The 26,067-nt window shown below is 33.9% G+C and overlaps 1 protein-coding gene and 1 long non-coding RNA gene across 2 annotated transcripts in view; one reads left to right on the top strand and one right to left on the bottom strand.

Moving 5' to 3' along the window:
- Positions 1-26,067, top strand: part of CALCRL (calcitonin receptor like receptor) — a 103,248-nt gene that overhangs the window by 72,518 nt on the left and 4,663 nt on the right. The window contains exons 10-15 of the mRNA XM_042949407.1: positions 11,212-11,338; positions 14,382-14,535; positions 16,512-16,572; positions 16,656-16,722; positions 21,437-21,655; positions 21,810-21,851. Coding sequence (XP_042805341.1) covers positions 11,212-11,338; positions 14,382-14,535; positions 16,512-16,572; positions 16,656-16,722; positions 21,437-21,655; positions 21,810-21,851 — 670 coding nt within the window. The remainder of the gene's footprint in view (positions 1-11,211; positions 11,339-14,381; positions 14,536-16,511; positions 16,573-16,655; positions 16,723-21,436; positions 21,656-21,809; positions 21,852-26,067) is intronic.
- LOC122226371 overlaps positions 21,525-26,067 on the bottom strand; it is a 220,068-nt gene continuing 215,525 nt past the window's right edge. Inside the window, exon 5 of the long non-coding RNA XR_006205602.1 lies at positions 21,525-21,593. This is a non-coding gene — a long non-coding RNA (uncharacterized LOC122226371). The remainder of the gene's footprint in view (positions 21,594-26,067) is intronic.

The following is a 26,067-nucleotide window of genomic DNA, read 5'->3' as shown; positions in this document are numbered from 1 at the left end:
ATACTCACGAGTAATTTTCATTTTTACTTGAAGTCTTAAAACTTAAAACTTCAGAGTTTATTTTCTCTATGGAAAAACATTTTTTAAAGCTGGAATTATGTATATATATGCTAAGTACTTTAGCTTTAAAGATACAATCTGTAGATTCATACTTCATTTTAAAAGAGAAGCCAGAAATTTTTTGTTGCCCCAAATATTGTCCTCATATTACAATGTAAATAGGCCTTATTTTTTTTTAGAAAGAAAGCAGATTTTTTAATCAAGAGCACTGTAAGCAATAAATCCATGTATCTCTTATTTGCTAAAAATGTCACTCTTTTATGAATGATATATAGCATGCTACATAGGCAAAACCTTGTCAAAGCCAATGAGTGTCTTGACAGTCTACAGAATTTGGTTGTTGTTGGCTTCTACATTAAAGAAAAATTAAGATTTTCAATTACATTGCTTATGCTAAAAGTTTATTTAAAAACTGCAATTAACTGTTCATTCTCTATAATGAACTAAAAAAGATATTAAATGGTGTGTGAAAATGAGAAATGTGTACTTGATTTCAGGTTTATGTTAGTTTTAATGGATAGTGTAATACAGTAATTACAAATATGGGATATATTCAAATCTTGCCATCAGCTCTTACTAATAGTGTGGATTTAGCCTGGTTCTGCTTTTCAGTAAGCGTCAGGGGTTTTGTTTGTTTGTTTGTTTGTTTGTTTGTTTGTTTTTGTAATGAGTCATAATGTTTAAAATACTGGGCAAAGAAACCTTACATGGTACCTGGCCTGTAGCAATCTCTCAATAAATGGTAAGAAAGAGGTACTAACTGTGTCATTGGACTGTATCCAACATGTAGGCATAGAGACTGATATATATAGTCATCTAATATTACCCTTATCTATTCTATTCTTTCAACAAATTAAAAAAAATTTTTTTTGAGAGAGCATACATGCAAGCGGGGGAGGGGCAGAGAGAGAGGGAGAGAGAGAATCTCAAGCAGGCTCCATACCCTCAAGGAACCTGACACAGGGCTTGACCTCACAACCGTGAGATCAAGACCTGAGCCCAAATCAAAAGTTGGTTGCCTGGGGCACCTAAGTGACTTGGTTAAACATCCAATTCTTGATTTCAGCTCAGGCCATAATCTCATGATTCATGAGATCTAGCCCCATATTGGGCTCTGTGCTGACACCATGGAGCCTGCTTGGGTTTCTCTCTCTCTCCTCTCTCTGCCTCTCCCCTGCTCTGTCTCCCTCAAAAATAATTAAATAAACTTCTAAAAATGTTAAACAACAAAAGAGTTGGTCACTTAATCAACCAAGCCATGCAGGTGCCCCATAACATTATCCCTATCTGATAGTAATCCAAAGTGGAAAAAGAAAAAAAAAAAAAAAGCTACTGTGGAGGTACAAAGAGCTATGGGAAGACAGAGGAAGGAAAGACTCATTCTGACTCAGAATCAGAAGATTCCTGAGGTGATAATCTCACTTTAACACTGAAATAAGTGTTAAATGATGGGTAAAATTTCCACAGGTAAAAACTGTAAACAATCAGTGAAGAGATTAGCTGGTTTTAAGTAGTTAATTAAGTTATCCAGACTTCCTCCCAATTTGTGTTCTTTCTACTTGGCTTAGTAATGTTATTTGACTTTAATTACCTTTTAAAAATGGAGAGTTTAAACAAAATGAAGTAAAAGTACAAATTAATTTTTCTTTTTTAATTATACATTCTTAGGCTTTAGATAAAACGTGAAAACCCCCCTTCAAGTAAGACCCAGGTGTAGCATTCTACATACTTTTTCATATATCTAGACATCCTTCCTTACACAACAGCGTATAAGAGTATGTTCTCTCAACAGGCACCTTTAGTGTCAGAACCCACCTTTGTCACTCACCTGCAATGTAGCAAGTTCTTTCATTTCTGTAATCCTCAATCTCATATCTTTAAAATGCAAACTCTATAGGTATCTATATCACAGGTTTGGTATAAGGACTGACATAGTATATGTTCAGTGCTAAGTGCAGTGTCTAATTTGGAAACACTATTATTGGCATAGTTATCACTCTTTCTTATTGGTCCATTAAAAGATTTTTATATAAATTTTTAGCCCTGATAGGCCTATTATAACAATATGGGCACTTTAAAAACAAAATCGAAGGACACAATTTTTAGTTTTGTATGTATGACATTTATAAAGAAATTGTTATGTTCATGTAGAAAAATAAGTAAACGAGTGAAAAATTTTATAAGTAAAATATTAGTATAATCATATTAGAAAAACTTAAGTTAGTCAAAAATAAGTAAACTCTTTATGCCCACAAGATACCATCTAGCTTACTCAGTACTTGAAACCATATTAAAGAATGTCTAGACTTTTATTTTAGGACACTTCTACTATATATTCCTCAAAACAGTAAAAGCCACTATCCGTCAAAAACAACTATCCACTGAGCAACAAGTAGTGGAAAGAATATCATGAAGTTAGTCCTGTGAGAGCACAAATCATCTCTGCGTTTTTTAAAACCCATTCCAGGGGTTAGCACAAGACCTTGCTCATAGTAGGCACTTAATACATTTTTGAGAAATGAAAGGCATGAACTGACTTGGAAGCTTATTTCTAAGACTGACTTTCCCATGACTTATCTGTGACCTTCAACAAGTCCCTTGAGTTTGTCTGGCCTTCTTTGTCTCCATCGACAAAGAAATTAAAATTCCTTAAAATTCTAATCAGTAGAAGAATCTGTGTAAAACAATATAGGATACTTTGTAAGTAGGTTGAAGAAAGGTCAAAACCACCTCAGAAAATACTGAATTGAATGGTTAATTAAGCATGTTCAAATAGTCAAGAGCACTGGAAATTTAGCTTTCTTACCACCAACCTGGAAACATCCTATAGGAGTTGATGTTTCACATATATCATTGTTATGAAAAAGCTATCAATATCTCTTTTCTGCTTCTTAACTCAGTTCCTCCTGCTACAGTCATTTCTGCTTAGTCTTTGGTAGAGGTGACATTTTTTTTTTCTGTTTGTTAATTCAGAGGTACTGGCCCATCCTAATAAAAACCAAGAACCAAATAAAAAGTCAACTTAGGGTTCTGTTTGTTATTTTTTATTTACAGAAAGAAAAGAAAAAGTCTACCACTCAGGCATGCTTTAAATTAGAAACAGAGAACACGAAACACTATTTACCAGATATACTTCAGTTTTATATTAGAGCCAATTAAAGGAAAGAGAGTGAGAGATAAAAAGAAAGGGAACCGAAAGGGAGGGGAAGAGAGAGACAGAGCTTTGGGATTTGCCAAGCCCTGAGAGGCAATGACTCTTACTCATAATGATCCTTGGAAAAACAAAGCACAACCCTTTAGATAAAATAAATAAATAAACTTTACCAGAATTAGTTATAAATTATATTTTAATTAATGTTTAAAATTTGAGAGCATAGCAAATCTTGCTCTTACCCAGATAAAGGGCTCTGTCTTCTTGCACATAAAAGAGCATATATAACACTGACTTGTAGGGGGGAAAAAGTGGTACTTTTTTTTTTTTTTTTGACATCTTAATTTTGCTGACATTTCAGACATTGATTCCAAGTAATTCCAAAGCCAAGTTGCACATTTGCAACACTATAGACAATGATGTCATTTCTAGGTAGTTGAGATAAGGCCCTAAATAAAATGCAGCAAAAAATCTATCCAGTCGATAGGCTAAAGCTTTCTTAATAAAATAATCCTTTAATGCTTATATTTATGTTCTTCAGGATAAATGATCCAGATCTCACCTTTTTTTCCCTTAGATCATATCTGAATATATTCAATCAATATTGTGAACACTTATCTCACTTCCAGTTTCTTCATATATCTCTTGAAACTAGATAAAGTATCATTTTCTTCTGTAAGTTATAAACTTTCTCCTGAAAACTGTTCATGATTCCATCTTCAAGTCAGTTTTAAACAAAGCTAACTATTTAAAGAAATTCTACATAGGAACATAGACAAGAAAGAGTCTTACTCTACAAACCATAGCCTGATGTATTTGTCTTGGCAAATTAGAACTTTTCACTTACATAAGTTGTTTAAAATCTGGCAAACCTGCCCCGTCAGAGGTTTGACAATGACTGAGTTCGGAAACAGTCATCAAGTGGTCCCTGGGTAACATACTTCTCATTGCCTATCCAGAATCATCCTTGCTCTCTCAACTTTTTGGTACATTTCATTCAATGTAAGTTTGTTAGGCACTATGGTTCTGAGACATATTTTATTCTGCTGCATGTTTCCCAGGTGTCCTTCAGCTTAACATTGAATAATGGTTAATTAACCGCAGTATTTCAAGTAACATTTCATTAGGTCACATGCAGTCTATTTCCAAATTAGTGAATTTCAATCAATGTGCTGAAATCCATCTCCCTCAAACTAAACACAGTGAGAAGTGAAAACATTCCTACTCAGTAATGTGAGTCTTGGTTGGAAAGTTTTTTAAGTATGCCCATTGTAATTAAATAATAAAAGCATTGCATTTCCACATTAGAGTATCAGAGCTGAGTAAGGAGACAGTAGTACAAGAAGTAATAAATTTACTCTAACAAAAACCAGTTACACTATGACATAATTGCTATTACTGGTTTATGGAGAAGAGTCCCAGGTATAGAAATTAAAGTAAATTAACTGAATTAAATAATTTGGACTTATTGAAAACAGCAAACTTATTACTTGAGTTATAACTGAATGTTAAACATCACATATTTCTGTTATTATTTCTAATAAATATGTAACTTCTTTATAGGTATATTTAATCGATTTTGCTTGTGTAAGTTGAAACAAGCACTATTTAGGCATCACAAATTTTCATGGAAATAGAATGACAAATCATTCTAAGAAAACGAGTGATTCACTGCTTGATACAGTCATTTGAATGGGTTAAAAGTTAATAATTTGAGATAGAGAACATAAATAATGATTTGAGATAGAGAACCCCAAACTGATAATATTTTTTGCAATTTGGTTTTCCACTCTTGCAGGCATAGTTATTTTCCTAGACTGTACCCATGGATATGACTATATATTAGAAGAAAGCCAAAGTAAACCCTTTAAAGTATAGCATCTTTTTAGTAGTTAGGGAAAACAAAACCCAAAAATGATGAACAGTATGCTGCTAACATTTGCTAATAGAACACTGAAATGTAACACAAAAGAGTATGAGCTTCAGAATCAAAAATCATTTAGTAAATTATACTCTTTAATTTTCTTCACCTTAGAATAGAAAAAAAACAATGTGGAGTCTTGCCTTATGCCTTTTTTCACCCGTCCTTTGTGCCCCTTAAAAACTCTAAGCTCAATTTTTTTTTTTTGAACTTTGACTCAGAGTAACTTCTTAATCTCCTTGGAATGCTTTTCTCCCATATTCTTCTCCTGTTTCATTTCTATCTTGTGTCTCCCCTGACTCTGCCCCAGTCTTTATCTATTTCTTAATCCTATTTTAATTTCTAAAAAGGATATAACACTACCAGGAATTACGTGATGTAATTTATGTGTGAATTTACCCTCCACCTGAGTGACATCTGTATTATTCACAACTGTTTCTTCAATACCAAAAATATTACACAATATATTACTTATACATCAATAAATAGTTATAAGTGATTGAATGAATACTGAAAGAGACAGAAGCTTTATTATTTTCTCAAGATTCAAAATTCAAATTCAACAGATCACTTAATAGGATTGCGACCTGGAGCAACTTACTTCAATTTTATTAAAGGATAATGATATTTCAGAGGGTTATTACATCATATAATGAGTGTGAAGTACTTACCTCTGTGTCTATTCTAAAAGCTCAATAAATGGTGGCTGCCATTATTGCAAATTTTATCTCTAAAAGGGTCTTTTGGGGGAGTGTAAGAATCACAGTCATTCAGAAAGCCTGTTTCTTCTCTTGGTTTCCTGCCCGTTAGAAGAGCAGGAGGAACTCTTGCATGGGGCAGCTCACACATGAGAAAGCCTTCTGGCCACACAAAATGTGCACATCTGTTCCTTAGGCAGCCCATATTCATGTGTTATCTTAACTGAGCAACCTTGAAAGGCAGGGGCAAAGGAGAAGGGAGCATGATAGAGAAGAGCAACCATTTCCCTCCAGAAGGACTTTCATTGAGCACTTTGGTTGAAACACTCTTGTACTCTTCCTAATCTGATTAAATGGATTAGAAGCAGCCTCCAAAGAGATCTATTGATAGAGGTTATGTGTATTTTGTGTCATACCTATCCAGGTGAATCCATCAACTCAAGGTTCCCTTCAGTAGACAAAAAATAACCACACCGATTTTCCTTTTTTTTTTTAAAGTTGATTTATTTATTTTGAGAGAGAGACAGAGTGGGGGGAGGGCAGAGAGAGAGAAAGAGAGAGTGAATCCCAAGCAGGCTCCACACTGTTAGTGCGCAAAGCTCGATGCGGGGCTCGAACTCACAAACCATGAGATCATGACCTGAGCCAAAGTTGGACGCTTAACCAACAGAGTCACCCAGGTGCGCCGACTTTCCCTTGTAATACATGTATTGATTTCTGCCTGTTTCTTAGCTATGTTCAGATTAGCCTGGACTTTCCTCTCAGATACATGGTTAATGTTGTCTTGGGAAAAGAGCTGAGCATTAAGAAATTAAATTAGATACACTAGCATAAGAAAGCAGTACTTTTTAGACTGGGCTATTCTTATATTGTTTATATTTCCTCTTTCCCTTACTAGTTTTGCTCAGGATTAGTATTGAGTGAAAGTAGTTTGGAAATTTCTATCTTAGGTCAAAACCAAATGGGAAACAAAGGCAACATATTTTGTTCATAGTGTGGCAGAACTTTGAATATGGGACAGCATAATACTTGGGGCCTGTATGATAATGAAAGCAGTCATTTGGAGGCAACTCTGGGAAGGATGAAATGCCTAGGAAGATAATTCAGGTTGCTTGGTCTCCTGCTCTTCATCACATGTAAATTATCTTTCTAATGCTAAATCCTTTTGCTTTGTAACAAAAAGATGGCAATTTTTGTTTCATTGTATTACTTAAAACATGGGCAGTTTTAGGTTACTAAAACTTGATGCTATTTTATTGTTTGTGAGAGAAAACCAACATTGGAGAACTTGAATAAAATCAGCCATATGACAACTGTGTTAAAAAAATAGCTAACTTAACATGGGTGAGATATTATGCTAAAAACACTAGACATGATTTATCTCACTCCACCTTTCATTCAATCTTATGAAGTATTGTTATCCCTATATTACAGATGCAGAAACCAGGGATTAGAGTTTTTAAATAACTTGCCCTAAATCATAATATCAGTAGGTAATACAGTCCAGATTCATTCTCAGGCCAGGTTTCAAAACCCACTCTGAAATATGTGTACTGACTTGATACGACCCGCTTCTAATTGTTCCAAAAGAGAACTGAGAGGCATAGTTAGATTACACACGAGGTATGATGATTTGTTGACACACTTACATCAACTGCCTCTAACACTCTGATTGTCAAATTGCACGTTGAAATAGATTCTGGGGCGCCTGGCTGGCTCAGTCAATTAAGCGTCCAACTCGATTTTGGCTCAGGTCATGAAATCATGGTTAGTGAGATCAAGCCTCTTGTCAGTCTCATCGCTAACACTGTAGAGTCTGCTTGGGATTCTCCCTCTCCCCCCATCTCTCTGCCTCTCCCCTGCTTGAGCGCTCTCGCGCTCGCTCTCTCTCTCTCTCTCTCTCTCTCTCTCTCCCCGGCTCTCTCAAAATAAATAAATAAACATTAAAAAGTATACTCTAAAATAATCATATATAAGAATATGAAATGGAAACAATCCAAACCCACAAACCACATTTTGTATTCTGTGGCTATGCTAGGATAGGAAGAGATACTATAACATTAAAACAAAGAGTGTTTTGTGAAACATTCTCCAAGTGTATGAAACAATTGTTTTAATATTTTGAGTAAAAGAAGCACATTTTAAAATTTACAGTAGGTGAAACTGGTTGCATTTGAAAAAAAATACCTGAATATTTTTAGAGTTTTATTTAAAGAAACCAATGTGTTTACCAAGGATGTATTTTGGTTTTCATTTACCAATTGATTTTATTTGTACTGATGTACTTACATGTGTTAATGAATATGTTTAGAGAAAAACAATATGCAGCACTAGAAACATTTGAGCATTTTTACCACTAGGCCTTGATAGAAAGCATGTGTGGGACAGCATCTGTCTGCATTTAAGTTGCACAGAACCTGGAGGAAGAAATGGAAGAACCTAAAGCAATAGCTATAGGCTAATATTACAGATAGTTGGACATATTTACACAACACAAAGTGAATTTATTTTGCAGTGGTTCAGTTTAAGACAACAATATGGACAGCTAAACTGGATATCAGGGTTCATAAAACAAAGTATTTGGCTTGAATTCTATAGGGTGGATTATCTATGTTGCCCATATTATTTAGACGATTTTGTAAAACACTCAAAATAAGCTTTATGTCTCTGTACTGAAATGATTTCATGCATCCTCTTAAGTATTTGTTTGGTTTTTATATTAAATATTTTATTTATAATAGGAGTTCATTCTATTATTTCAAACTTTTACCCATCATATGGCTTTATTTGTGTTCTAAAGGAAGAAATGCAGTATCTCTCTTTATCACAGAGTAAGAGAATAAGAAGCTGTTCTTTTTGTTTGTTTTTGCTACTAGACTCAAAATAGCTACATCTTTAGAAGAGAATAGATGCAGGCAGCTCGTTTTTACGTCCTTAACTTTCAAACGAGATTGAGGTAGGAGCAGAGTCATCAGAAAGGAGGGAATTCTGAAAGGAACAGAGATACACACAATCATAGAGGAAAAAAGGAAGCTTAAGTGCACACAAAGAAAGTTTAAATTACTTTCAGCTAATTAGTTAGCATTCCATTTTATTTATTTTTAATCTTTGCACATGTGAATATTACGAATCCCAATAGTCATAATATAAATGCTGTGCATTTTATGTCCCTTAGCTTATCTTTTGGCTCTTCTATTACGAATTGTCATTTTTAAAAGCCTTCTTTAGTGTTTGTTTTCCTTCATTCCAACTTACTCTTTACAAACATTTCTTATTTTCTGTCTAAGCAAACCTTCCTAGTATTTTGGCCATAATTTGAAAACTATGAAATTTTGTGTTTATATATATGTCTTAACCAATGGACCCAAATATAAGTGCATTCAGCAGAAAGGGGCAAAATAGCCCAGCTAAGGAAAACATTTTATTTTTCCCATGATGGTAGCTGAGTTATTCAAATTCTGTTATGAAAAAAAAAGTGTATATTTGCATGGGTGAGCAGTTTTTCTCTAAAAATAATTGGCACTGCACAGACACAGAATAAACTCAAGGAAGGCATTTTAAAATAAGACCATGTGGACATATTTTACATGTTCATAATGCTCATCATAGACGAGTGATCAATTACAAAATAAAAATAAAAATAAATACATAAATAAACTATACATAATATAAATGATCCTGAAAAGAATATTCTTTACTAGGTCTTTTCTCACACTCATTAATTTTCTTCACTCTCCACGAACATAAAACACTTGTCACTGCTGTGGTATTTTATCAAAAGAGAGCCATCTTTGTATCAATGTTGACTTTACTTAAATAGTAACAGCAGTCATGCCACTTCTCTGTTAAAAAAAAACTTTTGGAGATTCTTCTTTCTATAGAATATCATCTATGCTCTGTTTTTTGGTCCCTGTCTACACCTCCCTACCTCACGCACTGCAAAGTCAAATCAAGGACTCTCGAATGTGAAAACACGAGCAGGTCTCAGCTGTTTCTATTCTGAAGGGTTCCAGCTGGATTTCACATACTTGTCGCATATAACTGTCTTATGCTCAATGATTGACTTAAGAGCCATCTCATTCATGAAGACTTTTCATTGCCTCCCTCATAGCACCCACTTCTGTGGAAGGCATGTAAGTGAATACGGATTTGGATTGAATTCACTTCTAGACCCTTTAAAATACTAAAGCTATATATAAAGTCACAGATCTATAGCTGGAAGAAATTTCAGAGACAATATAGCTTAAACTTTGCATTTTTAAATATAGAAAACCTTGGCATCCCACCCTAACTATAGTATCCTGGGCACATAGTTTACTTAGGATAAAGTGATATAGTGATAAAATTAAGTTAAAATCTTCTTAAAGTTTCCAAAGTAGAAGTCATTAGTTTGTGTTCTATAGGATAGATTATCTAAATTGACCATATTAATTTCTGTAATGAAATCCTTCCTCATATCTTCCTACATTTGTGTTTAGTTTTGATATAGTTATTCAGTTTCAAAAGGATTCCTTTCTAGTAGTTTAAAACGTTACCCATAATAAACCCTCAAATAAATGCTTCTTGAAGAAGAAAGAACTTGAGTTGGTCTTTGAGCATAAGTAATTCAGTCATATGTGGACAATCTGGTAAGGTAGATGTGGATTCAATCTGAGGAACAGTATTTCCTGTCATTAATAATGACTTTTCCTAAAATTTATTTAATTTATTTAATTTTACATAGGAAGACCTCCAGTAAAAGGAGGTAATATTTTCATATCTCACATATGACTGGGCCAATTAGAAAAAATTTCAGTAGAGCTGAACAATCTCATTGATTGCTAAGTCTATATTTTTATCAGTTTATCTATTCTGAATACAGTGTTATCTTTCTCATGCTTGGTATGCATACTCACTACCACCACACAGAGGCTCTATAAACAGGACAACCACAATCATAAACAGGCTATATAAACAGGAAAACCTATGTGGTATAGTGAAAAGAGCATTATCTGTGTGAGAATCTGACAGACCCAAAGTTTTCAAATTAATTAGTTGTAGGATTTTTTAATCCATTATCTAACTTCACTGAATCTCAGTTTCTACATTTTTTCAGAATAAATTAAAATATTAACCATGGTAAGAGATTAATAGAAGAAATTTATGTAGAGGTCCTGTATAGGCAAATTTCCTGTTCCTATGTGTGTCTCCCCATATTGAAGCAACTCATTTGTCTCTGTTTTAAAGCATTATAGGTTTTCCCTAATTAAGATTTTATTGAGTGAATCTTGGGGAGAAAAAAGAATTTTTCCATATTTGCAGCAGCTGCTATGAACTGTGAATGTATCTCATTTGAACTATTATTAAAAAAAATAAAATATGTGATTTCTCTTGCCTTTTAGGAGCCTAAGTTGCCAAAGGATTACCTTGCACAAAAATCTATTTTTCTCCTTTGTTTGTAACTCTGTTGTAACAATCATTCATCTCACTGCAGTGGCCAACAACCAGGCTTTAGTGGCCACAAATCCTGTAAGTAAAATGAGATTGTATCCTTAGGTTCAAAGGTTAGAGGGAAAGAAATGTGAACAGTGGTGGGTGCGTGGGGGGGGGGGGGTCCTGATATATGTAAGTGTGTATAAATACATATGTGTGTGTGTGTGTGTGTGTGTGTGTGTGTGTACACACACAAAATAGGGTCTGGCATATGGAGATATAGGTAAATATAGGTATATATGTATATAGGTATATAGGTAAATATAGGTATATATGTATATAGATGTATATAGGTAAATACATCTCAATCTTTCCCAGGTTATAAAAGTTGACTATCAAAAGGAAGAATACATTTCTATGCTTAAATTATTTATATATGATACATATACATATCATATATAAGCTATATATATATAATTTACCTCATTTTATGCTTAGGGTCCTGCTGCTAGTGGGACATAAGAATTTATGACCACGTAACATCTACTCAGTTGAATTTTAAAAATTAATCAAAGCAAATAATTGTGTAGTTAGAAAAAACAAGACATGGTAATAGAAAAATTCCTATCCTACATTTGGGATCAGACTGACTTTAAATAGTTGATAAAACTAGAGGAAAATGACTTATACATTAAACTTCTTTACATTAAATTTTTAAAGGACTCTACTAAGTCTTCATTATCTAGGCAAATATTTATAAATTGTTTCTCTATAACACCTTTGGAAGTACAATTTTTTTCTTTAAAAAAATTTTTATTGAAGTACAGTTTCCACACAATGTTACATTAGTTTTAGGTGTATAACATAGTGATTCAACAACACTATATGCTTTTCTCACCACAAGTGTAGCTCTCACCTGTCGCTGTACATCACTATTACAATACCATTGACTATATTTTCTATGCTATACCTTTCATTCCCATGACTTATTCATTCCATAGGATGGAAGCCTGTGCCTCCCAACTCCCTTCACCCATTTTGCCCATCTCCCGGCTCTCCTACTTTCCATCTCTAGTAACAATAGCTTGTTCTCTGTATTTATGGGTCTGTTTCTGGAAACACAATTTTTAGGATGAGTATCAAAAGATACACAGAAATAAGCACAGAGACTGTCATAATATAAAAGCCATATTTTAAAACATAAACGCAAGTTTACTTATACAAATGCACACACTTTATGTAAACTATATGTACATGTGAGCTATATTTAAATCAAAGTATCTCCAAAAATAACAAACATATATTCAAGTATTTAAAATCATCTGCTTTTGTAATGTTTGTAGAATCCATACTACAGTTTTGGATATGGATTTTTGGAGGAGTGGATATGTATTGTGTATATAAAGTGTTTTTTTAAAGATTAAGTTATCTAGTTACTGAAATCAGGGAAGGGAAGGAATTTCCACTCAATGGGCCAATAAACAATACTCTCCTATGTGTTTTATGTCTGTATTGGGGTTATTTCCAAAATGCTAAGATTCCCTGCATTGTTTGCACATATGTATCCGGATTGCTTCATCTTGTATATGTTCCACTCTAACATCACTGGGTGAGGAAACACACTGGGATATAATCAACAATATAAAAAAACTGGCTACTGGGCTATCATTTAAGAGTGAATTTCTCTAGAGCAAAGAGATTAGGAGTTTTGTCAAGAAGCTGCAGAGCAAGAGATGATAAATCTTACATTTAGATATGAGGATATTGTATTTAATGTGCAAATTGCAAGCTATAATATAGTTGTTCTTCATGTATTCTTGGAAAATTTATTGTTTGTTTATATCAGCAATGCCCTTCATAAAAATATGTTTGTGAAGCATGTTTTAAGTCTTTTTATCATGGTGGCTGATAGATTTCTATTTTTAAGGGAAGTTAGTAGTAAGAAGCCCAATTAGATGTGCATATCTAAAAACTATAACAGGTAAAAAATTTGAAGCTGAAGTCCATTATTTCTATAGAATATAATTGAATAACTCATTATTACCTTTGAGAAGACTTGTTAATATAATGTTGTGTTTGACATCAAGATACTTTATTTAAAATTTAATGTTATGCATTCTGCCAATGTATTTAATGGGAGACGAAGTTTTATCAATGTCCTTCAGGTAGAAAGCATTGTGTATAATCATGAAAACAAAATTAGAATTGTAAGACTTGTGTTCAGGGTGTAACCTGGGTTGATATTATATGAATATTAGCAAATCACTTAACTTCTCTCAGTTTTCTATCCATGAGATATGTGCCTAGTGATAAATTGTGTCACACAGCATTAAAGATTAAATAAAACAATATATAAAAAATACTTTAAGCTACCTAATATGCAAATGTTATGATTACTATTCTATGTTAACAAAGTATTTATTTTCCATGTATTTCACTTCCAGCTTTCTTTTTAGTGAAAAAAATATTTATATCAAAAATAATGATAATTGCCACTAAATATTTATTGAACAGATAATTAGGAGCTCATGAGAGTGACTGGCCGTATATTTCTGGGAGAGCTTTAAATTTATTCTCCTTTCTAAGAGAGTAAAATATATCTCTTCCTTCTTCATATTTACCCTGTATTTGAACCTTCCTCTTCCTATCCCTAAGAAGAGAGAAGAGAAAGTGGAGATCTCAGGAGAAGAGGAAGGAAATCATATTTTTTTTCTTCTTTTTTACTTACATGAAATCCTCAACCTCATTTATGAATAAGATAAAATATGGCTCGCTAGATTATTATTCACTAAGTAGTTGCATTGATAGCAGTTATATGCAAGACTTTGAATTGTTGGGCACTTTTCACGAAAAAGCGTATTTGGAAAATACACATCCACTAAATGTAATAAATTTGGAATTTACACATTTCTTGGGATGTATATCATTATATATCTTTAGAGTCAGTGGCTAAAAACTTTTGAGGCACAATTAGATCAGGATGAAGACTGGCATTTTACAGTCTTAATCATTAGCGCGTAAGATTTTGTGTAGAGGAGAGAAAATTCCATATTTCTGTATAACTAAGTTAAACTAGACTATTGCTTTACATGTGAATTCATAAATACTGATTGCTTTCTTCTTTCTTTTTTTCTCACAGATTAGTTGTAAAGTATCTCAGTTCATTCATCTTTACCTGATGGGCTGTAACTACTTTTGGATGCTTTGTGAAGGCATTTACCTACACACACTCATTGTGGTGGCTGTGTTTGCGGAAAAGCAGCACTTGATGTGGTATTATTTGCTTGGCTGGGGTAAGTGCCATTACAGGTATGTGCTGCCTCACCTTTCAAGAAAGCTCTTGGAAGATGCAGAGTTCCTCTGAAATACAATTTTCCTTATTATTAATCATTCTTAAACAACATCAGGCAACTAACCTTTGATTATTGCTGTAAGTTGAAATATTTTTAAAAGTACCACTGACTCATTGTTTTCAGTAGTCAAAAGGTCAATAATACAATGTTGTTGTTTTTTTTTCTATTTAATATTCCAATGTGTATCTTGGCTGAATAAGCAGTGGCTAACACAATAGAATTGGAATCATGAATTAGGGATCTAGTCTTTGTATTATTCTGAATCTCCTTATTCCTATGTGCAAAATGAGGGCATTGGGCTTAACCAGCTTTGAAGTTCCACTCTGAAAAAGTTTGTTTTTTAAAAAATATCATTTTATTGTAAGGGTAGAGGGATCAGTTATTGAATAAAGGCACACAAAAGATCTATTTTTCCACACAATCTTCTGACATGGTATCATTCACAAAGCAAATAATGATACACCTTTAGCATATTTTCTTATCTTTTTCTTCTTATTTTTAAGTTTTTTTTTTAATTCTGGTTAGTTAACATACAGTGTTATATTAGTTACAGGTGTACAATATCGTGAGTCAACAATTCCATATATCACCCAGTGTTCATCATGAAAAGTGCACTCCTTAATCCCCATCACCTACTTAAACCCACCTCCCCTCTGGTAATCATCGGTTTGTTCTCTGTAATTAAAAGCCTGTTTCTTGATTTGTGCTTCTAGCATGTTTTTATTTATTTTTTTTAAAGTCACATTTATTTTATTTATTTATCCTGAAAGAGAGACAGAGAGAGAGTGCAAGCAGGGAAGAGGCAGAGAGAGATGGAGAGAGAGACTCCCAAGCAGGCTCTGTGCTTTCAGTACAGATCCTGCCACAGGTCTTGAACTCACAAACCATAAGGTCATGTCCTGAACCAAAAACAAGAGATAGACACTTAACTGACTGAGCCACCCAGGTGCCCCCTAGCATATTTTTAAAAATAAGTAGAATAATGCAAAATATATAATGCTTAAAATGAATTCAATTGGGCTAGTTTCCGGAAACATAACTGAAATTATACTTCCCTATCATATATCAATCTGCCTATCTATCTGGCCAGACAACAAATAGACACTGATAGATGGAGGTATGTACACACACACACACACACACACACACACACTCTTTAGTATATTCAGTATATTTAGTAAGGTTACCTTTATAAAACATTTTTTCATTTCATTTTGGAAAAATTTGATTTAGAATGGTAAAAACAAGTATCTGATATATATATATATATATATATATATATATATATATATATATATATATAATCTTTCTCTTTTTCTTCACCTCATCAGTCTCAACTTCTTCCCACATCTGACTATCTACTAAGTATTGGCCAATTCCATATCATAGAAAATATATATGAATTCTTTGGGCTCCTCGGTGGCTTAGTCAGTTGAGCATCTGATTCTTGTTTTCAGATCCTGTCATGATCTCATGGTTTTTGGGTTCAAGTCCCATGTCAGGCTCTGAGCTGACTGTTCAAGGAGCCTGCTTGGGATTCTCTCTGTCTACCTTTCCCCCACTTGCACTCTCTCTCTCTCAAAATAAGTAAAGAAGTAACTTACAAAAAGAAAATCTATTGAATTCTTCTAAGTCTTGGGGCTTAGGCAGTAAAATTATGGACTTAAGCTCTGAAGTCCATGGATTCAAAATGACTTCTATTAGAAGAAACCACACACACACACACACACACACACACACACACACCCCTGAATATATAAATAACAAATACTTCATAATATTTATTCAATAAATATATAGTGACCAGTTATGTTTGTTCCGAGAGTACTCGGAGTTTCATATTTTATGACACATTTTAGAAATTCCATCTGCAGAGAAAGTTGCTTGTTTATTTTCTTTTCATTTGATATTTACAGGATTTCCACTGATCCCTGCTTGTATACATGCTGTTGCGAGAAGCTTATATTACAATGACAAGTAAGATAATCTCTCTTTCTGATTTCTATTGGAACTAAGTAAAATAAAAGTCTTCAACATAATTTTCCTGTTTTTTCCCCAAGCTGCTGGATCAGTTCTGATACCCATCTCCTCTATATTATCCATGGTCCAATTTGTGCTGCTTTACTGGTATGTAATTAAAATTTTCCTTTTTTCATGATGTTCATATTTCAACTTTATTTCCTGAATCATTTGGCCTATGATATCTTTCAAGATCCTGGGGGAAATAATGACATGTTCACAGTGTCTAATTGAAGACAGTGTAATAAAGGTGTTGTATGTGAAGTGAAGGCAGGGACAGAACAGGAGCTAATTCCTAAGGGATGGCCAGGCACCCAGGACTGGCAGTGGGAAGCTGTTAATGGGGCTAGACCCCAAGAGGGGTCAGAACAGTGTTACCGGATTTAGACCATTGCTAGGAGGAGTGGCCCAACAGGAGGTCTCGATTTGAGTGGAAGAACACAGCCACTGCCAAAACCACAGCCTGGTAGGGAAGAAGAAGGAGGAAGAAATACCAAAACTTCTCTTTTCCTATGCTCTGATTTCTTGGTTCTTCCCTTTGGCTAAGTGCAGCAAATATCAGAGAGCAAGAAAGCTTGAACGATGGTGCAATCTTTAGAGGTGCCTCTGAGTTTCCTGGGGCACAGAGCAGAAGAGAAGGGCAGAGGGTATAGACGATGTGAGTAGGAATGGCAAATGGGAAAAACCCACACACCTTTGTTGGTAGTAAGAGTAACAGTCCCATAGAGAAAAGACTTTAATTTGGAAAAAGAGAGTATTGGTTAAACTATTGTTTTATTATTATAATGATCATCACTTAATATGAATACACCAATTGGACATTTTTAAGTGTGGTTACAATGAAACAGAAGTCACATTCAATGCTTTTATTACATTGTTTCAATAGGGAAATAAATTAATCCAGATTAACATACTTTTTTTCATATAGCATTAGAGACCAGAATGTAATTACACTCTCTGGGATGGTAATTACAACTGATACTCAATTATATATAAAAAGATAAAGGTGGTATGTTTCTCAGCCAAAATTCAGAGCTTCCTAAACCTTGTTTTCAAATGCTTTGTTTTAGACAAATATTCTTCTATTATTTTACTATATTTGCTAGCTGTAGGTTAGTATATTATTATGTTTGAACACTGTTCAAGCAATTGTCAAAAACAAGTCACAATTCAGAGGGAAACTTCTGGAGGCTGAAGGCCTGGGCTTGAACTCCTTTTCCACCTTTGACCGGCTGTATGACCCCAGGCAATTAAACTAATTACATTGTGTCTCAAGTCCTTCACTGGTAAAATAAAGAATATTATAGTAGTGATTTTTAAATCCTTTTAACAAAGAGTTAAATGAGGTAATACATATACAGTAATTAGCCTGGCATGTATAAAGCACATTAACAAATGTCAAACCTCTGATTTGTGCCTGGCCACATAAGACAGCCAGTTCAAAAATCAACACATGGAATTTATTATATCATTTATGGAAATTTTAATATACTGTAATGTAGACTCTAGTGAGAATTTCATAGGCAGAAACATTTCCTTCCCTTCTGCCCTGCACCTACTGGGGACATGCACGACACACTGTTTTTAAGTTGTACCTTGAGATATCCTAGTATTCTTTGAAAGAGCCTGCACCGAAACCTAGTTCTACCACATCTGGCTGGGTATCTCAGGGCAAGTTCTGCTTTGTTTTGTTTTGTTTTGTTTTGTTTTGTATTTAACCTCTCAGTGCATTTGTTGTCTCTTCCGTGATTAGGGAATAATAAGAACGGATACCTCATAGGTTATTGTAAGAATTATATGAGATGCATCCTGCTAACCCAGTGCCTACAATACAAAAAAAAAAAAAAAAAAAAAAGTACAAACAAAAAAACAAAACATAACAAAAAACTGTCCAAAGAAAATGCTTTAAAAAGTTTCTTGTAACTTCTACATAATACTCTGATTCTGTTCTGAGGAGAGTTAGAAGAAATAAGACACGTTTTGGGGCCACCCAGGAGCTTACAGAACATAAGGCAAAATTTATTACAAGAGATCTGACTATTCTGCAAAGGGGTATTAATTCAAATGCTTAAATCAGAGAGGTTCAGGAAATAAGTAAAGGAACCTTAGCAAATGAAAAATGTAATCGTAACTAACAAAATCCTTAGAAAAGCCTCTCCACATCAATTTTGGGAGGGAAGAGTAGATGGTACAGCTAGGGTAGAATATGACACAGAAATATAACCCATCTACTCTGTAGGAAAGGAAGTGAAAATCCACATTATTTGCATAAAACTGTTTCCATTTTCTTGGCTTAACAAAACAGCAGGAGCCTATTTTTCTACCAGGATAAATTGTTCTGTCTGTTTAATTTCGAGGGCTCCTCACTGGTTCTGGCCAATTCCAAGGTCTTGGGAGGGGACTTAGCAATTGTTTATATGGTCACATGCTTAAGTACATTTTTTATAAATAAAATATTTCAACCTCAATCGGTTTCTTTCCACTCAGACTTCCCCTGTCACATTTCCCCTTGAGCTGGGTGGAATTCAAGTGGCTACAGCACTTTTGAGATCCTGCCAAAGGGAAGCTGAGAGGGGATCCATTTAATTTGTGTTTAGTGAGAGATATTTAAGTCCGTTCAGTACATAGTTAAGTGATTGCTGGCTGTTCTACTATCGGAATGGCTTGCAGGAATCCTCCAACAGCTACGGTGCTGATGCACCCTGTTTCCCAGGGTGGTACCGTGATATGAAAATGTCCTGTTGTGCACACCAGCTATGTGATCTTTATGCATATTGGGGTAAAAACAAGTTTCTTTTCTTTACCTTAACTAGTTTTGCGCTAAGATACATGAGATTTAGACCTGGTTCGTCTGAAATGGAAGATTCTTGTTCTATTCTTATTCAAAATAAATGGGAGTATTTGCAGAAAATAAAGTAGGGTGACTTTCTAGTTTCCCGTTTCACATTTTAAATTAGATTTGCCATTTTGGAGAAGCAGTTTGCAGTTAGAAATTTTCATTTAATGGACACCTAAATTGCAGCATTTCTACTGATTTTATAATTTATGATTTTCTCTGTAAGGATTATAAAATATTTTATATTCTAAATTTATAAGCAGATAAAGGGCATTATTATATTTTCTTCTACGGACTGGTACTGATTTCCATTTAATCAACACTTTTAAACAACAATGAGTATTTAGGAAGGGAATATATTAAGAAGGGTGGAATAACAGCTGATGTGTTGATTTGTCATGTTTCCTTCTTACACCTGTTGAAATGGCTTATTCTGCTTTTGTCTTTAGCAGAGATATTCCTGTGTCTATAACTCATGTTACTTTTCATAGATGTGTTTCCATCAGGATTGTAGTGAGCTGTATATCTTTGGAGCATATGTTCCATTAGATTCTCTAAGAATAGTAGTAGGATATTTTTATGCCCAGTTATTTTCATAACACATGCCTTAAATCAGCAAAAGCATTTGTTCACTGTTTTCTGTATTAAATGAGATAGTATAATTACTATTCCAATTTATTAAAGTATGCAGACATAAAGTATGTATGTATGTAGCTTAAAACTTTTAGATTATTAAAGCACAGATACTAGAAGTCAGGGTGAAGAAAAAGGAAAGAGAACATAGCATAATAGCATAAGAGTCCTGAGGGGCTCTTCTGGAGTTAATGCCATTAATCCTATGGAAGGCATAAATATGGGCACAGAGAAAAATAGTCAAGTGTAAAAGATTTTGACTTAAATGAAGATAAGAAAGTGGTATTCAACCTGAGAGAGAGAGAGAGAGAGAGAGAGCAAAAGAGAGAGATATATTAAAGCAGAACTCTGTCCATTGCCTGAGTAACTTAGTTATCCTTGCTGTATTTTGATGTTTTATGTCTCCCTTTCAAAAAGAATGTTTTGTCTCGGGGAAAGTTGTTAACACACAGCAAATATGTAATTACAGAAAGAAATTAACAAAAGTCCCTGTGGGATGCCAAAATTATTTTATCTCTAGGATTATCTGGGTTGAACATCAGCTGATTTAGTGTGTGACCAGCCTCCTCAGAATGATAAAAAAGCTTACGATACTATACTGGGGAGTTATGAAGATTATTGCTACAAAAAGAAACACAGGAAGAAGGAACCAAAAAGATGAAAATGGTTATTTTATGGTAGAATATGTATTTGGAAAGTTCCAGTATGGACAGTGATACAGAGGAGACACTTTTAAAAATTAGCATTTGTCATAAACAATTATTTCCTTTGAGCTGAAAATGTTGAAAAGATTTAGTTTTTGGACCACAGTGAAATTTTAAAAAATTACATAAGAAAATGAATTGATAAAAACTCTCATATATTATTTAACTGAAGGTGTTCTACACTAATTCTGCCGTAATTTTATTTTTCTAAAGTCTAGGCCCATTAAAGTTGATGTACTTGTTAAATTAATAAATCACAATTGTAGAAATACAAGTTAATATATTGGACATATATTCTCGGTAGTAGAACATATTCTTGTACGTTGAAAATAATCTAAGATTGGGACTCCTGGGTGGCTCAGTCAGTTAAGCATCTGACTTGGTCTCAGGTCATGATCTCATGGTTTATGAGTTCAAGCCCAACGTCAGGTTCTGTGCTGACAGCTTAGAGCCTAGCGTCTGCAGATTTTGTATCTCCCTCTCTCTCTGCCTCTCCCCTGCTTGCACTCTGTCTCTGTCTCTCTCTCAAAAATAAACATTAAAAAAAATAAAGAAAAGAATCTAAGATTTATAAATTCAAGGATCCTTCAAAAATGCTTCTTAATATTAAATATGAAATAATTTTCATGATGTCATTTTATTTTTTTAGGTGAATCTTTTTTTTCTATTAAACATTGTACGTGTTCTCATCACCAAGTTAAAAGTTACTCACCAAGCAGAATCCAATCTCTACATGAAAGCTGTCAGAGCTACACTTATCCTGGTGCCATTACTTGGCATTGAATTTGTGCTGCTTCCGTGGAGACCTGAAGGAAGGATTGCAGAGGAGATATATGATTACATCATGCACATCCTTATGCATTATCAGGTATGGTGCTCTTGAATCAGGAAGGCAGCTTGTGAAATTTGGTATTAAATTGCATGTGGCTTTGGTTTTAGTCTTAACTGTGTACGTAGCAAGTTGGTTACAAATAATGTATCTTTTCCATCTGGAGTCAGAAAATTCTATTTTTCTTTTACAGGGTCTTTTGGTTTCTACAATTTTCTGCTTCTTTAATGGAGAGGTATGGTGATTGTTTTTATTCCTTTTATCATTTTATATTTGCAATGTATCTTTTCCTTAAAAAGAGAGAGAGAGAATCACACATTCCCTAGGAACAACTACTTCAAATTCCATTTTGATCAGGAAAAAGAACCACAGGATCTCTTTTCATGGATGTAACTCTTCTACCCAAAAGCTTGGGTCATACTGGAGTTCAAGAGTAGGGCAAAATCAGCCTCACTTTAAAAGAGTCTATCATTTACTTTGATTTATCTAGTCTTTCACCTACCATTTGAACGAATCTTTTTTAAGTCTGGCCTTTGTCCTAGGTCCAGTGCTAGGCAATCCACACCCTCATAAAACATACACTGTAATATGAAATAGAATTGACTCATTTTCATTTCCCCCCTTTCTCTCTTTTTTTGTTTTGCCTAGCTCACAATGTGGTCTTTGAAAATAGTTTTCTGGTGGTTACAAAAAGATTTAAAAAAAAATTAAACTCTCAGTTATACAGGGAGGACATGCAGTAAGTTAGAAAACTTCGGAGAAGAGAATGCTCTAATTTGTAACATGGCAACATGCTCTTGGATATTTCAACATTTTTATCCTAGGCTTCCCTAAGTGGAAAGTTTCAGGTGTTTTACAAACTGGTACCATATTTCTTATGCATATGAATGGTGTTATGGCTCAGTGGTTTGAGCTATATTGATTTAGCTCTTTATCTGTTTTTAATCTACCGGACAAGTTTTAATCTGTTAGAGGACTGGAAAACTCAGCAAAATTAGAAATCTAGAGAGCCACCGAGTGAGACTCAAATACTTGGTAACTGTGAAGCTTATCACAAAGCTTCAGATGGGAACCATGTCAACCAGTTGGTATAACTTTATGAGAACTATTCCTACAAATAAATCAACATTGGAAATCATGTACATGTCATGAAAATCTATAAAATATTGGTTTTCTTTGCTTAACAAGAATTTATTTCTTTCTCAGCAAATAATGAAATTTCATGTTTGATTTTATCAAATTGATTTCTAAAAATTTTTATTTCACTTAATTATTTATATTGGAGTGTAGAACTGTCAAACATGGGAGGCTATATTTCATATCTTTAGGTGGTGCTTCCATGATGCTTCTGCTATATAGTAGACAATGGTGACTCTTTCTGAAGTAGATGAGAAGCATAGATAGAATATGAAATTAGGAAAAATAGAGAAATCATTTGTTTTGATAATATAATTCAAATAGCATTGATTATGTACCTCTATAAATTTATGACTGCATAAACTGAATTAGACAATCCTATTTGCTGCCAATATAGGATTTTACAGTTAAAGGTGGATGAGAAAGAAATAGACAACAGGCCAAAGAACATGCATGGAATATGAACAATACACCTCTGCATCTGCAGAGACATGACATATTATTCTAAAGGGTAATTTTTAAGTGTACAAAACATAATCACTAGTAGAATATTTTGTGATAGGAAGCAGTGTAGAATAAAAGCACAGACACAGCAATGCATTTAAACCCCCAAGATGCTACTTTGTTCCTGGCTATAATAATTTGGGCAATATTCTGAACCTTCTGGAGTCTTGGTGTCTACTTTATTAAAGGAGTTAAAAAAAAAAAAAAAAAAAGCAAGTTCCTTACACAAGTCTCACAAAGATTAGTGTAGGCTAGGAATCTAAAATTTTATCACCATGCCCCACCCTCAACAGATTATCAGTACGTTATAGATTCCTTATTAGATCTTTCAAGTCATTTATTTTCAAAAATATATATACACGTAGGAGCATTAATCATTTTGGAATCAATCTCAAATTGGCCTTTTTATTTGGAAAGGTTGCCCAGGGAATATCTAAACTAATGCCTAACAATCTTGTTGCACTCTTTCTGTGTAAGCAAAAGAGACAGAGACCTTGATCTTCTGCCATGTCCTAAAACAGAAAATTTTGGCAGCAAAAAATTACAATAATACAAAATCTTTGAGCCTAGTTGTTGCCAAATCCTTTGGTTCTTTACAACATCTCCAATATCTGTCCCCTTTTCTTCATCTCTCAAAATGCAGTCTCTATTTGTGGATGACTCATTTCTCATCTTAGGAAATACTACAATCCCTCCTTTTTTGTCCTTTTGCCTCTTAGTTTTTCCCACTCTCATAACATGATGACACAGCTGCCAAATTCATTTTGTGTTGTTCCAACTATGTCATGTACTTCTTAAAATCACTTGCTCCAGCTTAAATCTCCTTCTTGCTTTCCACGGGAGGTCAAATAGCTTCCTTTTAGCTTAGTCTTTATCTTTTTCTTTTCTTTCTTTCTTTTTAAGTAACAATTTTATGTATTTTTTTATCCAAAATATTCCTATTTGCATTTCTCACTAAATAATGGTGGCTTGACAAATTATCAGGCCACATTCATCTCATCTCTAGCCCACTCAGACAAAATGTGCACTGTTAGCACAAACTAGAGCTCTTGTCATTAGAAGGCCCTCCCTTGCCTCAGGAGTAAATCAAACAATACCTGAGAGTATTTTTATAAAGTGAACAAAAAGATTTATCGATAATAATCAAACCTACATTCTTTAATGAAAACTAGGTAGCATTTTTATATGAAGCTCTATTAAATATTTTTTAATTGATTTCGGTTAAGGAGTTATAGCTTCCTTATGAAGCGCTAATGGGCATATAATGTTGTAAGGTTATATTCTAAACAGTGGGGTTTACTATTTATATAATACTCATGTGTAAGGCAATAAAAAACATTTTCATATCTTTAACGCCTTCCCTTCCAATGTCAATTCTCCTTGTTATCTCTTCCCATCATAATTTTTTCATTAAAAGTGTACTAAGAGTGGTCACTTTAATGTTCTGTTGAATAGATGTGATATATATTAGAGGAAGCAGATGAAAAACTTAAGTCCTTATAGAGAATAATATAAACAAAAGGAAGTCTACAAGGCCCATAGGTCTTTAATTAGGTTCACTTTTTAACTTCAGTAAAAATGTCCCCACAGTTCAGGAAATTGACCTTTCATGGCTTTTCTGATGATTTAGTTGCAAGGAAGAAATAGGGTGATGATTGTAATCAAAGCAGATATTTCAAGAGCAAACAGATATTTCAAAAGGCATCTTGGCTGTTGGAATTTAATTTAAGCTTTCATTTTTAAAAAAGTTATACATTCACAGCTATGATATTTCTTCTTGTCAACTTCTTCCCAACATTTATGTAGAATCTTTTGTATATAGCTACCTTCCATTTGCTTTCAAACAGAAACTATATAGGAAAGGTATTCAGTCAATCCATCATTTAGTAGCAAAGGGAAGAGAAATGAATTTAGCATAAAATAAGGATCAAAACCAATTCCCATCAGGAATATCTAGATAATCTGCCCGTCATTTTTGTTGTAAATCTTTGAATATTTAAAAGGCACATTCTAAAACCATTTTCATCTGTTGTTTGCTTATGCTCTTGAAGACATTATGTATGCAGATATTATTTAAAATTACTTTATTTTTTAAGTGTTATTTATTTTTGAGAGACAGACAGAGTGCAAGCAGGAGAGGGGCAGAGAGAGAGGGAGACAAAGAATCATAAGCAGGCTCCAGGCTCTGAGGTGTTAGCACAGAGCCCAACACAGATCTCGAACCCACAAGTTGGATGCTTAACCAAAAGGTGACAGATATTGACCCACCCAGGTGCCCCTATTTTAAATTGCTTTAATTTAAATATGCTATTTGGAGAATTAAGAAAGACATTACTAAACCATGAGGGAAACAAAATATGATTTTTTTTGCAAGATAAATATATTCATTGTCCCATAAAGGCTTTTATTTCTTTATTTGTGTACGAATATAAATTATTCCTTTCCGACATAGTTAATATATATAAAGAAATAAACTTGAAAGTCCTGAAGAATATATATAAAGAAATAAACTGGAAAGTCCTGAGGTTGTGAATTTCATAAAATACAATTTTTAAAACCAATTTATTGCATTTCTAATTACATAATTTTTAAATTCTACAATAGAGCTACCCGAAATTTTAGTAACTCATTTGGAATTCTAAAGAAACCCATTGATTTTAGGGAGTCCCTGGGTGGCTCAGTCAGTTAAGCAGCCAATTCTTGTTTTTGGCTCAGGTCATGATTTTCATGGTTCATGAGTTCAAGCTTCACATCAAGTTTTGTGCTGACACTGCTGAGCCTGTTTAGGATTCAGTCTCTCCCTCTCTCTC

The sequence above is a fragment of the Panthera leo genome, chromosome C1 (assembly GCF_018350215.1).
Source record: "Panthera leo isolate Ple1 chromosome C1, P.leo_Ple1_pat1.1, whole genome shotgun sequence".
Classification (NCBI taxonomy): Eukaryota; Metazoa; Chordata; class Mammalia; order Carnivora; family Felidae; genus Panthera; species Panthera leo.
The sequence above is the reverse complement of the archived record's forward strand: the minus strand, read 5'-3'. Positions and strand labels throughout refer to the sequence as shown.